At 35.4% G+C, this 15,300-nt stretch overlaps 1 protein-coding gene across 3 annotated transcripts in view; it reads left to right on the forward strand.

Annotated features, from left to right (window-relative positions):
- The window catches only part of SMG1 (SMG1 nonsense mediated mRNA decay associated PI3K related kinase), a 109,881-nt gene that overhangs the window by 42,630 nt on the left and 51,951 nt on the right, over nt 1–15,300 (forward strand). For all 3 annotated transcript variants that reach the window (XM_058286372.1, XM_058286373.1, XM_058286374.2), the window contains 13 exons: nt 4,754–4,978; nt 5,718–5,819; nt 6,525–6,794; nt 8,830–8,960; nt 9,125–9,286; nt 9,849–9,967; nt 10,435–10,522; nt 10,611–10,712; nt 11,197–11,337; nt 11,888–12,087; nt 12,508–12,704; nt 12,874–13,038; nt 13,663–13,817. In XM_058286372.1, the coding sequence (XP_058142355.1) occupies nt 4,754–4,978; nt 5,718–5,819; nt 6,525–6,794; nt 8,830–8,960; nt 9,125–9,286; nt 9,849–9,967; nt 10,435–10,522; nt 10,611–10,712; nt 11,197–11,337; nt 11,888–12,087; nt 12,508–12,704; nt 12,874–13,038; nt 13,663–13,817 (2,057 nt within the window). The remainder of the gene's footprint in view (nt 1–4,753; nt 4,979–5,717; nt 5,820–6,524; nt 6,795–8,829; nt 8,961–9,124; nt 9,287–9,848; nt 9,968–10,434; nt 10,523–10,610; nt 10,713–11,196; nt 11,338–11,887; nt 12,088–12,507; nt 12,705–12,873; nt 13,039–13,662; nt 13,818–15,300) is intronic.

Here is a 15,300-nt window from a genome sequence, read left to right on the forward strand (position 1 = left end):
GTCAACCCTACCCAAACTGATTTATAGTTTCAGTACAATATCAATCAGAATTCCATCAGCCTATTTGACAGAACTGGAAAGTCAATTAAGAAATTTATTTGGAAGGGAAAGTACATCTGAATAGTAAAAGCATTCTAAAAAAGAAGAACGATGTTGGAGGACTTCACTGTCTCACTGTGAAGAATGCTACAAAACTCAGTGGTCAGAACAACATGATATTGGCCTAAAGAAAGACGTATCAATCAATGGAATAGAATTGAGAGTCCTGATACATATCCTCACCTCTATGGCCAACTGGTTTTTGACAAACCTACTAAGGCCCTTTTAACTGGACATCAGTCTCTTTAACAAATGGTGCCGGGAAAACTGGATATCCATAACCAGAAGAATGAGAGGACCCCTATCTAATTTCCTATACAAGAATCAACTCAAAATGGATCAAAGACGTAAATGTAAAAGCCAGGACCATAAAATCGTTATGAGAAAATGTAGGGAAACATCACGATACTGTGGTGGGTAGTGGTTTCTTAGAGCTTGCATCCAAAGTGCGAACAACAACAACAAAAGTAGATAAATGGGACCTCTTCAAAATTAAACTGTTTTTTTGTACCTCAAAGGTCTTTGTCAAAAGGGTAAACAGGAGAAAATATTCAGAAATAACATATCTGATAAGGGCTTAATATCCATGTAATATAAAGACATGCTATAACTCAACAATAAAAAGACAAGTGTCCCAATTAAAAAATGGGCAAAAGACTTGAATAGACTCTTGTCCATACAAGAAATATAAATGTTGAAAAACACATGAAAAAATGTTCAGTGTATTAGTGATTAGGGAAATGAAAATCAAAGCTACAATGAGATATGGTTTCACACCTATTAGAGTGGCCACTATTAAAAAGACAGAGAACTACAAGTGCTGGAGAGGATGTGGAGAGATAGGAACACTCACAGTTGGTGGGAATGTAGAATGGTACAGCCACTGTGGAGGCCTGTTTGGCAGCTCCTAAAGAAGTCGAATATAGATTTCCATATACCTGGCAATACCAGGACTGGGTATATACCTAGAAGAAATAAGAGTGGTTAGAGTGGTTACACAAACAGACATCTGTACATCTGTGTTCATAGTGCCATTATTCATGATTGCTGAAAGATGGAAACAGCCCAAGTGTCCATCAACCAATGAATGGATAAACTGTGGAATATTATTCATCTGTAGGAAGAAATGAAGTCATGAGCCTGTGACAACATGGATGAACCTGGAAGATATTATGTTGAGTGAAGCAAGCCAGACAAGAAAGGACAAATACTATATGATTGCACTATTATATTTTGCAATCTCAATATATTTTGTATCCCCTAAGTGCAAGGGCAGTGACCAATGAAGAAGGATGGTCCAGTGATGGGCCATGATACTTTTGACTATGCTTATGAGCCTGTTGTGCTTGAAATTTCAACTTGGCCTATTGTTGCAGGGTGCCTAAGAGTTACCTCCTGAGTGCCTCCATGTTAATTAATATGGCCACTCTCTAAGCCAAACTCAGTATATAAATGAATTACCTTCCCCCCCCCAGCGTGGAACATGACTCCCGGGGATGAGCCTCCCCAGCTCCGATGGATTACTAACAAGCACCTACTGGGAAAAGACTTTGAATAAAAGGGGGAAATGGTGAAGACAAATGAGTTTATATGGCTTAGAGAGTTTGGGAGGTCATTAGAGGGGTCGCACATATGCATGTCTCAGCAGGATGTCATAGACAGCCAAAGTAGATACAACTCCAGGTAGTGGTGTTCCTGAGGGCTATGGAGACACCCAGGTCCTGTGGTCATGGCAGATGGCTCCTGAGTTTGGTGCCTTGCCAGTGGGCCCTATTTGGAATTTGTGCTCCTGAGTGTGATGGAGTTGGACTCAGATGTGACTTCTCTACACATGCCTCTTCTGACCCTTTTATTGAACCTGTGGTTGGCACTGGGGTTGGTGAATGCCCAGGAGACTTGAATCTCTGGACTGTCCATGTGCCAGCTGGGCCCTGAGCCTCAGCAGTGTTGCAACATTTTCTCTCCAGTTTGTTGGACTTACCCAGGTCACCTGACAAGGAGATGAGGATGGACAGCCACCACACCAAGGAACCGAGAGAGTCTTCAGCTGCAGACATGAGAGTCCCATCCACCAGCCGTGTGGAATTGAAGCTTCCTCTCAGTTAAGAGGTGGAATGGTCATCACCATCCCAGGGTCCTCAGGATGGAGGAATAAAATATGGATTAGAGTGGACTTAGTGGTATTCTACTATAGAATTATTGTGACTCTAGCAGTAGAAGAAATTACATCATTGATGTGGAGACAGTGGCCATGGGAGTTGCTAAAGGCAAAGAGAGGGAAAAGGTGTGTCATCGGGGCAATTTTCGGGACTTGGAGTTGTCCTGAAATGATGCTTCAGGGACAAATGCAGAACATTATATATCCTGCCATACCCCACTGAATGGACTGGGAGAGAGTGTAAACTACAATGTAAGCTCTAATCCATGCTGTGTAGCAGTGCTCCACAATGTATTCATTAACTGCAGTGAATGTACCACACCATTGAAAGAAGTTGTTGATGTGGGAAAAGTGGGGGGGGTGTGGGGAGTGGGGCATATGGGAACCTCCTATATATTTTAAATGTAACATTTTGTGTCATCTGTGTATCTTTCAGAAATATAAAAAAATTTAAAAAAATACGTACTTTTTAGTCATGGAGTTAACAACTGGAATATGGGTCACCAGAAAACAAAATGAGTTAAGAGAATGGGAAGTGGAGGGTTAATTTGTACAGAATTTGTAAAAAAGGTTTGTTAATCTTTGGAAATGAATAGAAAAGATGAAAGCACAACATGGTGTTTGTAAGTAGCAGTGCTATTGTATAGGCATGGTAGTGGTTGAAAGAGAACGTTTAAGGTCATGTATATTACTAGAAGGAAAGCTAAAAAATGTAACATGGGTAATATTGCACCTGTAAGACTGTTTTTCTTTGAAAATGAATAAATGTAGTTAATGTTACAATATGTTAAGATCAGGCAACTAAAAGCCCACAAACATTAGACTAAGTGAAAGAAACAAGGCACAAAGTACTACATATTTGTATGATTTCATTTATATAAAATATAAATATAAGTCAATTTATATACAAAATAGGTGACATTCTTAGGCATATGGTTTAAACTTCATTGTATAATCCTTTTTAGTTTTTTTGTATTGTATTTTTCTTAATATAAAAACATTTGAACATGAATAAATGATTATTTTCTACTAGGTATGAGAATTGAAAAATTAAAGTACATGGAAAAAATCTTACTCTCTAGTTTTAAATATTATAATTGTGCTTTGTAATTTTTGTTTCCTTTTAGTTTTTCAACATATTAGAAATAGTACACTATAAAAAAAGCTTCAGAAAGTTATTTTCTCTGAGCATAACAGGATGAAACAGCTTGATAACTTGACATCAAAGAATATAAAATAATAAGAATTTAAAATCTATAGTAGTCTGAGAAAAATTATGTCAGGGTGGCTTTATTGCCACACTTAATCAGCCCCAAATAGTGGCTGTAGTGTTTTAACAGTACAGTGAATGGTTCAGTGTAATAGATATGAGAAATCAACCCTAAGAATTACAGTCTGCTTTGATAGGAGAGACATTTTGTGATACACTCATAAAAGATTTTACCTAAATGATAAAAATTTTATTGTTAGGCCAAAATTTTAGGTTTTAGGAGCATTTGCTTTTGTTGAACTTTATTAGATAAACTGGGATATTATTTTTATATATAAATCTTGGTAAATCTTGGTAAGTTAATATGTGATTTTGAGTGGAAATGTCAGATCCTGAAGATAATTAAAACAAGCTTGTTGATGTTTTAATTTTTAAACCTGATCAAAATGGTTTTTTTTTCATTTTCTTATTTAAAAGATTAATTGTTTGAAGTCTCTTGTCTACTTCAAAATAAAGACAGTTAACCCAGAGTTTTATAGAACATACTCATTTTCCACAATAGTTGTATATTTTTTCTATCATAAAAGTCCTTTTAGAGCATTGTGAATAATTTAAAAAACAACTATAAGATGGTGCTTGTTGAATATTACATATTTTTCAGCTTCAATTCACTTCTACATTTTCCTGTTACTTTTTTTTACAAGTTTAGTACATAAATATTGACCATTAATAGTTTAGTGTTTCTTTTGATGAAAATTATATAATTATCATAATCCCCTAATTGTCATAATCCCCAAGTAGGTGTTCTATGGTAAGAATGAAAGTACTCAAAAGAGACCATTGGTACCCTGAACTTGGATGTTTAGTTTGAAAAGATTGATTACCAATAGACTAAGAGTGAGATTGCACAAAGTGTGGGCAGGCTATTTCTGTGTTGCTAATAACATTTCTGTTCTAAGTTCTGGTATATTCCATGATTAAAAAGATTCTGAGTGCAAGGCTGTTTAGTGATTTTCGGGAGATAGGAGGTGGGTATAAGGGAAATAGTTGTTGGTTAATTCTACTTCTTGTCTCAGTAGTACTTTGGAAATTTTTAGCTGAGGTCATTTCTTGTGTATTAAAGTAGAGATCTCCTTATTATTCAACCACTGAGAATTATAATATCATGATGCTACTGACAAAGCAGGTAGTTTTCAATTGAAAGCATATTAAGTAGAAACTATATTTTTGCTCTGTGGAAGCATGTAAAAATTTTTTTAAAAGCTGCTTATTTTCCCCATTTGCAGGTTCTTTACAGAGTAATGAGATGTGTGACGGCTGCAAACCAAGTGTTTTTTTCTGAAGCTGTGTTGACAGCTGCTAATGAGTGTGTTGGTGTTTTGCTCGGCAGCTTGGATCCTAGCATGACTATACATTGTGACATGGTCATTACATATGGATTAGACCAACTGGAGAATTGCCAGACTTGTGGTACAGATTATATCATCTCAGTCTTGAATTTACTCACATTGGTATGTGAATTATTCTTCTTTTGTTGTTGCTTTTTAATATGTTGTTTTATTCAGGCTCTTAATTTAAATTGATGTGAAAAGTGAAGGGCTTTGCTTTTTTGGTGTCAGTCTTATTTTTATCTATTACGCTTTTTTTTTCCTTCTCCTATCATATGAGAGCTTGTCTCAGTATAGCTTTACTCTTTTTTTTTTCCATGAAACATTCATCAGACCAGATTCCAGTGCTCCCGATAAATACTATATAGCAGAAAGTACTTGATAGTTTGAGAGGCATTATTGGTTTTGCTTGTCATATGAAACTTCTTTTGTAGATTTTATTCCTTTAATGGATAAACCATAAATATCCCCCTTGTCTCCCACCTCTTATTATGGACGTTTTTGAAGCAAGTATACAGAAAATATTATAATGAATCTCTGCAAACTTAATACTCGGGTTCTATAATTTTAAAATGTGTTTTTAATTATACCATGTGGTACATCTGGTTTCCTCTAGGGCCCCGAGTCATCTCCTCCTTGCTACCCTCCATCCCCAACTGGATTATTTCAAAGAAAATTTCAGACAGAATGCTGCTGAGCATTTCTGTCAAAGTTATACCTCCCTTTGCCAATGTAAAATATGTTTATATAAGTTTAAGTGTAAATTGCATTCATTCTATTAGATACCTAAACATTTCAATGGCCCAGTGTTAAGGCCTTAAAATATAGCTTGGACATATTACTTTTTATTTTATTCTTTTAGATTGTTGAACAGATAAATACAAAACTGCCATCATCATTTGTAGAAAAACTTTTTATACCATCGTCTAAACTACTTTTTTTGCGTTATCATAAAGAAAAAGAGGTAAGTGATAACATTGATACTGACTTTTAAAAGTTTATATCATTGACGAGTTTGACCTGTGTTACTTAGTAGATTACATGTGAAATGATAAATATTTGACTTTAGAATACAGTGATTGTAATGATTCTTTTAACTTAAATTTGTTCATTTTCAAGTATATATCTTGATTAATGATGTGCCAGATACTCTACTCAGAATAGCTATTTTCATTTTTATTAAATTTGTTTTAATAAATTTTGATAAAGGTAAAACAAGCAAATATAAAATTATAATTTTGGAAATACTGTGTATCTAGTAAATTCAGCTTTATTATAAGCTTTGACTCCTAGTCAAACCCATCATAGACTTTCTAAGTATATGTAGGAAAACTCATCTTAATAAACTCCTTTGTATATGTAATTTTGTATTAGTTGTTTTTAAAAAGAAATGGCTATTTAAGGAATTTCATGTTTGTAGTTTTCATCCATTGTATGTAATAAAGCTGTATAGATTTAAAAAGCTCATTGATACTGTGTAGGTTCCCCAAGTTTAAAAATTTTTTTTATTTTTAAAATTCAGATCTTTGCTCTTCTTGACAGCAGATTTTTCAATTTTAAATTGATTTGCATCATCATCACTGTGCAAGGAGTGATTTTTTTTCCCCATATAATTGTAAAACGTTGATTTTCCATTTAGTTATTTCACTAAATTTTTTTTCTTTTTTAGGTTGTTGCTGTAGCTCATGCTGTTTATCAAGCAGTGCTTAGCCTGAAGAATATTCCTGTTTTGGAGACTGCCTATAAGTTAATTTTGGGAGAGATGACTTGTGCCCTAAATAACTTGCTGCACAGCCTACAACTTCCTAATGCCTGTTCTGAAATACAACATGAGGCTTTTAAGAATCACGTATTCAATGTAGACAATGCAAAATTTGTAGTTATATTTGACCTCAGCGCCCTGACTACAATTGGAAATGCCAAAAACTCACTGATTGGGGTGAGTCTTTGTAATGACTTTGTTTTTCTACTTTCATGCATTTTCTTACTAGATTTTTGTATTCCATTTTCCATCATGTCACTATTTCTCCAGAATCCCTGTGTAAAAAATGGCCATGCTTAGGACATACCTGGATAAGGAAAATTGGTAGGAATAATTTCTTGCCATTATGTTTAGCTCTCTTCTTTTTTCTTGACAACTTTTGATAAGATTTTTGAAATATTGATTTTATTTTCTACAAGATGCCTTTTTACATGTTTCTCCTATTTACTCTGGCATGTTTATAGAAAATTTGTCAGTGATTTGTACAGGTCTATTAATATGCAGCCCCTTTCTTCTTACTTTACTACTACATTTTCCTTCCCTCCGTTGAAGTGTTAGTACTTACACATGGTCTTAATTTTTTGCCTGCTTTTCTCTGGAAGCACTCATATATTCTTTGTTTTGGAAAATTAATTTTTTTTTTCCCTTTTAGAAACTTGATGAAGCCTCGCTTTTGATTTATAATTATAAATAATTTTGATTATTTTTATTATAATTATGGCTTGTGTATTTCATTATCCTATTGGACCTTGCCCAGTTGAGAAACATTATTTCTATTAGGAAGTAATGGACTGTAATTAAGGGTTAAAGTTTTGTAAGAGAGAAGGGAGGGGCAACTGAAAAATTGACTTTTACTCTTAAGTGCTTTCCATATTTGCTTAGATTGCCCTGTATTACTTCATAGCTACTCCTTTGCTCATTACTAGCTATGGCTATGTACAAGGACCATAATAAACTCTTCTTTTGTTTATACTCTAAAATTTCATTTTTAAGGCATTCATTTTATATACAGATTTTAGGAAGAGGCTTATATCCTGCATTCTGTAATCAAGAAGGAGGGGGTGGGGAAGGGATAGTCAGGTGGAATTGGAGTGCCTTAGCAGTAGAATGGAAAAGGGAAGGATGGAAAAAGCTTAGATTGGTAGGATGTGCCTCTTTTACACTGGAGGGAGTACCTTGCTATTCGCAGTATAGGGAAAATTGAGGAAATGGAGTCTACTGTACCAGCAGGTACAAAGAAGTTAGGTTCGGCCAAGGGTCAGCAAATTACAGCCTAAGGTCCAAATCCAGCCTACCACCCATTCTTTTGTTTTTAACAGCTATATTGAGATAGAATTCACTTAACATAAAATGCATCTATTTAAAGTAAACAATGCAGTGATTTTCAGTATATTCAAAATGGTGCTGTCATCACTACACCTCCGCCCGTTTGTGTAAAGAAAGTTTTATTTGAGCATAGCCACTCTCGGTCATTTATGTTTTGTCTGTGGCTGTTTTCTCAATGCAGTGGCAAAGTTGAGTTTTTTTTTTTAAGATTTATTTATTTATTTCTCTTCCCTTTCCCCCCACCCCAGTTGTCTTTTCTCTGTGTCTTCTTCTTTGTCCGCTTTCCTTGTCCACTTCTGTTGTTGTCAGCAGCACAGGAATCTGTGTTTCTTTTTGTTGCATCATCTTGTTGTGTCAGCTTTCCGTGTGGGCAGCGCCATTCTTGGCAGGCTGCACTTTCTTTGGTGCAGGCTGGGCGGCTCTCCTTATGGGGCGTACTCCTTGCGCGTGGGGCTCCCCTACGCGGGGGACACCCTGCGTGGCAGGGCACTCCTTGCGTGCATCAGCACTGTGCATGGGACAGCTCCACACGGGTCAAGGAGGCCTGGGGTTTGAACTGCAGACCTCCCATGTGGTAGACGGACGCCCTAACCACTGGGCCAAGTCCGCTTCCCTGTTGTCAGCGGCATGGGAATCTGTGTTTTTGTCGCGTGGGAGTTTAAAAATGTGATAGATGTTGTGTGAACTGCAAAGACTAAAATATTATTTTGTCTTTACAAAATATGTTTGCTCACTCTTGGATTAGTCTGCTAGATTGTTCCCAAATTTAAATAGAACTTTAAAAAATGTCTAAACATACTTATTTTGAAGGGTAAACTATTTATATGCTTATGCCTGCCTTGGACAAGTGGGAGCCAAACATTTACTTTCTTCTCTGTATTGTCAGATGTGGGCACTGTCTCCAACTGTATTTGCACTCCTGAGTAAGAATCTGATGATTGTACATGGGGACCTAGCTGTCCACTTCCCTGCCATTCAGTATGCAGTACTCTACACGCTATATTCTCATTGTACCAGGTACTATATTTACAAATACTTCTTACAAAGGGGGAAAATGTCTGTAGTTTTGTAGGGGAAAAGGGCCTTTTAAAGTATAGAGTTTTAAAACTGTGTTGATTTAACTTTGGAATTGCTTCCTTCTTTTCATTAAAAAAGAATATGATTCATTCTTTATCTTTCAGGCATGATCACTTTATATCTAGTAGTCTTAGTTCTTCATCCCCTTCTTTGTTTGATGGAGCCGTGATTAGTACTGTAACTACAGCTACAAAAAAACATTTCTCAATTATATTAAATCTTCTGGGAATATTGCTTAAGAAAGATAATCTTAACCAGGACACAAGGTACCTAAGTATATTTTATATTAACAACTGTTCCTAACTTTATTAGTTTGGCTTTGTAATTTGAGAATAATAAATGTAAATTATGGAGATGGGCTAGAGCAGCCTCTTCATTGTGAAATACTTTAAAATTTGGCTTTATTATTTAGTATTTTTTGGTACAATTTATGCTAGTTTGGGGACATTTTCCTAAAAGACTTGTAACCCTTTTGACAAAATAAGCTTTATAATTTGAATTTTTGTTTATCATTTGAGATATTTGGGGAAAAAAAACAAAAGAAAACCAATGTAGGAAGAGTAGGGTTTTTTGTTTTTTGTTTTTTAAGGCGGTACTGGGGATTGAACCCAGGACTTTGTACTTGTAAAGCAGGCACTCAATCACTAAGCTACATCTGCTACCCAATGAGAGTTGGTTTTTTTGTTTGTTTTTAGGAGGTATTGGAGATTGAACATGGGAGGCAGGCACTAAGTGAGCTACATTTGCTCCCCCAAGAGTAGGGTTTTAAAAGGGTTTTGTTTTTTAATTTTTTTTAATGTAAAATCAACTGTGTATTTTGTGTTTCAGGAAACTGTTAATGACCTGGGCTTTGGAAGTGGCTGTTTTAATGAAGAAATCTGAAACATACGCACCTTTATTCTCTCTTCCATCTTTCCATAAATTTTGCAAAGGACTTTTAGCCAACAGTAAGATTCTGTAACTTTTTAATTTTACTAACCAACACTTAAAAAGAGATCTTTGGTAATGGGAGAATGTAGTCAGTTGAGCACATTTCCTGACATGAAAATGCGTAATCCCTAATTTACTGACAGATACATAATCACTATTAATTTTTTTTTTCATTAAATATGCAGTGCTTAAGTAATTTTAAGTGACTGTCAGGTTTTTGAGTTTTTATGAAAGTTTATGCAATCTATATAGTTCAAAAATTTCACTAAGGAAGACATTTGGGTGACTAGTCACTTATTATAAGTGGATTTGTTTGAATGTACCATCTCCTGTACGTTAGTGCTAGTAATGATTCCATTCAAGAGCAATGCTTAATGCATGGGAGGAATTCACTGTTTGAATGAATGAGTGAGTTCAGAAAATATGACAAACTGTGTATACTTTCTTCTCATCAGCTGAAAGTAGCTATCTTAATTTTTCCTAGCTCTTGTTGAAGATGTGAATATCTGTCTGCAAGCCTGCAGCAGTCTACATGCTCTGTCCTCTTCCTTGCCAGATGATCTTCTACAGAGGTGTGTTCCAAAGAGCATATCTTTTCATACTCGCCTTAATAACTTGAAAATATATCAAACTTGCATTATCTATTTCATTTTTTGGTAGATGTGTTGACGTTTGCCGTGTTCAACTAGTCCATAGTGGAACTCGTATTCGACAAGCATTTGGAAAGCTGTTGAAGTCAATTCCTTTAGATGTTGTCCTAAGGTATAATGGTTTTGGCACAAAGACATCCCATCATGTTTTTACTGCCTGGTAATAGTCTTGTTTTTAAAAGGCAAAAAAAGCCTAAATATGACATTAGTAAATTAATGTCATGTCTTGAACAATGCATCTTCTGTTAAAACGATATTAAGGGATCAAATTCTACAGCTCCAGAAGAAAACAACAGAATTTCATATTTTTTATGAGCCTCAGAGTCAAATAATTCATATAGTGCAAAAATGTACTGCGTAATAGCTCAGATATTTGAAAAACTAAATTGTAATCTCTTATTGTTTTTGATTAAGTTGATTTGGGATCTCTAACAACCTAAAAGGTTGAAGTTGTAATGACATCTCTTTATCCATGTAAAAGTCTTAATTTTATATTTTTTTCTAATTCAGTTAGCAAGGAAATAACTATTTACAGTATGCAATAACCTTTTATTTAAAACATTTTGCATAACAATGATTTTATTTTCTGTCTACAGCAATAACAGTCACACAGAAATTCAAGAAATTTCTTTAGCATTAAGAAGTCACATGAGTAAAGCACCAAGTAACACATTCCATCCACAAGATTTCTCTGATGTTATTAGTTTTATTTTATATGGGAACTCCCATAGAACAGGGTAAGGCATTTCTTTGACCGGTACGTTTGGAAAAAAATAATTTGAATTTACTTGACTGTCTTATTGCCAACTTCATTTTTGAGGAGAAAATGTGTGTGTTGGTGGGGGGGCAGTAGAAAATAACTTTCTTCTCAGATGGGTTACCTTAGTTTTCTGAGGTTCAAAGAACTCTAAAGATAACCTTTGAAGAAACGTGAGTTTTTAAATTGAATGAACTTTGGTTGTTAACTGATCTGATGTGGTCTCCCATGCTTTGGAAATGGGGTCTTGGGAACTAGATATGCTGCAGATGCTTACCTGTAGCAAATGAGTTTTCTCCTTTTGGCCAAATTGTCCTCACCATTTACCCTAATCATCCATCCATCCCATACCCTGTCTTGTTTTAACTGTAAAAAGTTAAATGAGAGGTGCTAACATAATGCTTCTCAATTTCATAGGTTTTGCCTTTGGGGGTAGGAAAATTATAGCCCCGTATTCATAGCCCCCTTGCAGTATTTTTGGATTATTAAAATAAAGTTGTCATTGTTAAACGTGAAACTGCTTTTCCCAGGAAGGACAATTGGTTAGAAAGATTGTTCTATAGCTGCCAGAGGCTGGATAAGCGTGACCAATCAACAATTCCTCGAAATCTCCTAAAGACAGATGCTGTCCTTTGGCAGTGGGCAATTTGGGAAGCAGCACAGTTCACAGTCCTTTCTAAGTTGAGAACCCCACTGGGGAGAGCTCAAGATACTTTCCAGACCATTGAAGGTAATCGGCTCTTTGGGTTTCTTCAAACTTTGTGGTGTAAATGCTTTTTTGCCTTATTAATCAAGAGATTATTAATTAGTAAATAGTATTAAAACAAAGATTTGAAAGTACTTAAAAAATTTTTAATACTTTTCAATTAATCTTTCAGGTATATTTGTTTGAATAAGCTTTCATTGAATAATTGTGGTGGTAACACCATGGGGGTCTTTTTTTTCCCCTAAAAATCTTGGAGACTTGTGTAAAGAAAACATGCTTTCTACTAAAATTAGGAAGATCTTAACGTGGGGATTTTTTGTTTTGTTTTTAAATGATAGATATAAATAGGATATTTAATAACTGTGAGATTGTGAAATTATCTCTAAGAACTTCTAGCATCTTTAAAGATTTCTTTTTAATTTGCAATCTTGTCTTTGCTTGTAGGTATCATTAGAAGTCTTGCAGCTCACACATTAAACCCTGATCAAGATGTAAATCAGTGGACAACTGCAGACAATGATGAAGGCCACAGTAGTAACCAGCTTAGACTTGTTCTTCTTCTCCAGTATCTGGAAAATCTAGAAAAATTAATGTATAATGCATATGAGGGATGTGCAAATGCATTGACATCACCTCCCAAGGTTGGTTTCAATGGGATAGTGTTGCTTTGTACCAGTTTACATGGTTAAACCTGATAGTGTGTGCAGAGCTGAAATCACAATAGACTTGTGATTTGGCTTATGTATATTTCAGACATGGATACTTATTATTTGAACCAGTCCTGATCTCCTCTTTCCCTTTATTCTAAAGGTCATTAGGACTTTTTTTTACACCAATCGCCAGACTTGTCAAGACTGGCTGACTCGGATCCGACTCTCCATCATGAGGGTTGGATTGTTGGCAGGCCAGCCTGCTGTGACAGTGAGACATGGCTTTGACTTGCTTACAGAAATGAAGACAAATAATCTATCTCAGGTAAAATGGTGTGTTTAGAATTCATTTTAAATCTATTAGAGAAATGGGTTTAGTTCCTTTGCTGTGGTTTAACCTGTAGATAAAATAAATGAAAACTTGCATCCTTTTCAGAGTTCTTGATCCAGTATTTGCCAAAGCAGTAAATGACAATCACGTACTTCCATTTTCTATTTGGGATATGTTGAAAATATGCATTTCTTACGTTTAAGTATTGGAACGTTAAGATAATTGTAAGAAAAATTGCCTATAGAGGAAATAATCTTTATATAATGTATGGGAAAGAGCTTACACAACTCTTGACTTGTAAGTGGATTTACAGTAACTATTTGATGCCGAATCCAAAAATAGCAAAATGTTTGCTAATTCAGATAATATTAATAGGCAGTATTCAAAGAAAGACATGACTAAGGCCCACGTGCTATGCTGTGAAGGTTCTGACAGTCAGCTTTTGTGTCTACTTTACACGTAACTTTTTGAGAATTTTGAATTAAATAATATAATACCATTACCATGTTTTACTTTAGTTAGATATGCTTAATTTTGATCAGTAGTCCTTAATATAATAGGGATTTCAATTTTATGCTATTGAGGACTGTGATTAATTTTTCTGAATGCCTTTTTCAGGGGAATGAATTGGAAGTAACGATCATGATGGTGGTAGAGGCACTGTGTGAACTTCATTGTCCTGAAGCTATACAGGGAATTGCTGTCTGGTCATCTTCCATTGTTGGGAAAAATCTTCTGTGGATTAATTCAGTAGCCCAGCAGGCTGAAGGGAGGTGAGCTGGAAGGAAGGAATTGGGTGGTACATTTACTTTGTATTTGTGGCTAACATTGTATTTAAATGTTAAAACAGTTTTGTTTAATTTCAACCACTGAAGCTTATTATAAATCAATTAGGAGGCATCCTTAGTCTTTTTTTAAAATCAGCAATATTTGAGTGCATTACTTATTTAGCTAATTAGTAGCAAATCACACTGAAAAACAAGATCTATCGATTATTTGTTTTTTTCAGTACTTTTGGGTTTGATCTACATTAGAGTTGGGCACAAATTACACTTGCTCATTAGTCCTGTAAACTCAAATTCAGACTCATTCAATTCCTCTAGCAGATTGAGCATGTACTATAACAGTCTGTGTCCATTTATGTTAGTTTTAGCAAATCTGGAAAATGGAGAAAAAAATGAAAGAACTGTTCATAATTCCCACTTCTCGTGTTGAATTGTTTTAATTTATATGCTTTTTTAATTCTTTCATTTTTATACATATTTTCCCCTTTTCACAAATATCAGTATACATAGGCATGCAGTTTTGTGACCTACTTTTTCACCTTAACAATATTTTGAAAATATTTTGTTATGTTAAATAGTCTATGTCATGATTTTTAATGGCTCAGTTGTATTTTTTTTGAGTGTACCATAATTTAACATATCTTACTGTTAGGCATAAAGACTTTCTGATGGTTTTTTACCGATAATCTTAATGCTACAGTGAACACCATGACGCTCAAATCTCTGCTCATATTTCTGATTTTTAAAAAACTTATTCCTACAAATTGACTTACTAGGAGAAATTTTATAGACCATAACATTTCTGATACATACTATTAAGTTGCCCTGCAGAAATGATGGTTCTAATTTACATTCCTTCCTGTAGAGTTCCCCCTTCCCTGCACCTTTGATGTACTGGAGGTCACTGAGAAATAATCACCAGTGAAAAAAATTTGTTTTAATTTACATTTCTGTATTTACTAATGACTAGCAGCAGAACTTTCCCCACATCATATTGTTCATTTGTGATTTTTTTTAAAGATTTATTTTTTTTCTCTCCCCTTCCCCACCCCACCCCAGTTGTCTGTTCTCTGTGTCCATTTGCTGCGTGTTCTTTGTCCACTTCTGTTGTTGTCAGCGGCACAGGAATCTGTGTTTCTTTTTGTTGTGTCATCTTGTTGTGTCACCTCTCGTGTGTACGGCACCATTCCTGGGCAGGCTGAACTTTCTTTCACTCTGGGCAGCTCTCCTTACGGGGCACATTCCTTGTGCGTGGGGTTCCCCTATGTGGGGGGCACCCCTTCGTGGCACGGCACTCCTTGCACGCATCAGCAGTGCGCATGGGCCAGCTGCACATGGGTCAAGGAGGCCCGGGGTTTGAACCGCTGGACCTCCCATGTGGTAGATGGACACCCTAACCACTGGGCCAAGTCTGCTTCCCTATTTATGATTTTTTGATAAAATGGATTAATGTCTTTGTGGCCTCTCTCAT

The sequence above is a fragment of the Dasypus novemcinctus genome, chromosome 23, assembly GCF_030445035.2.
Source record: "Dasypus novemcinctus isolate mDasNov1 chromosome 23, mDasNov1.1.hap2, whole genome shotgun sequence".
Lineage (NCBI taxonomy): Eukaryota > Metazoa > Chordata > Mammalia > Cingulata > Dasypodidae > Dasypus > Dasypus novemcinctus.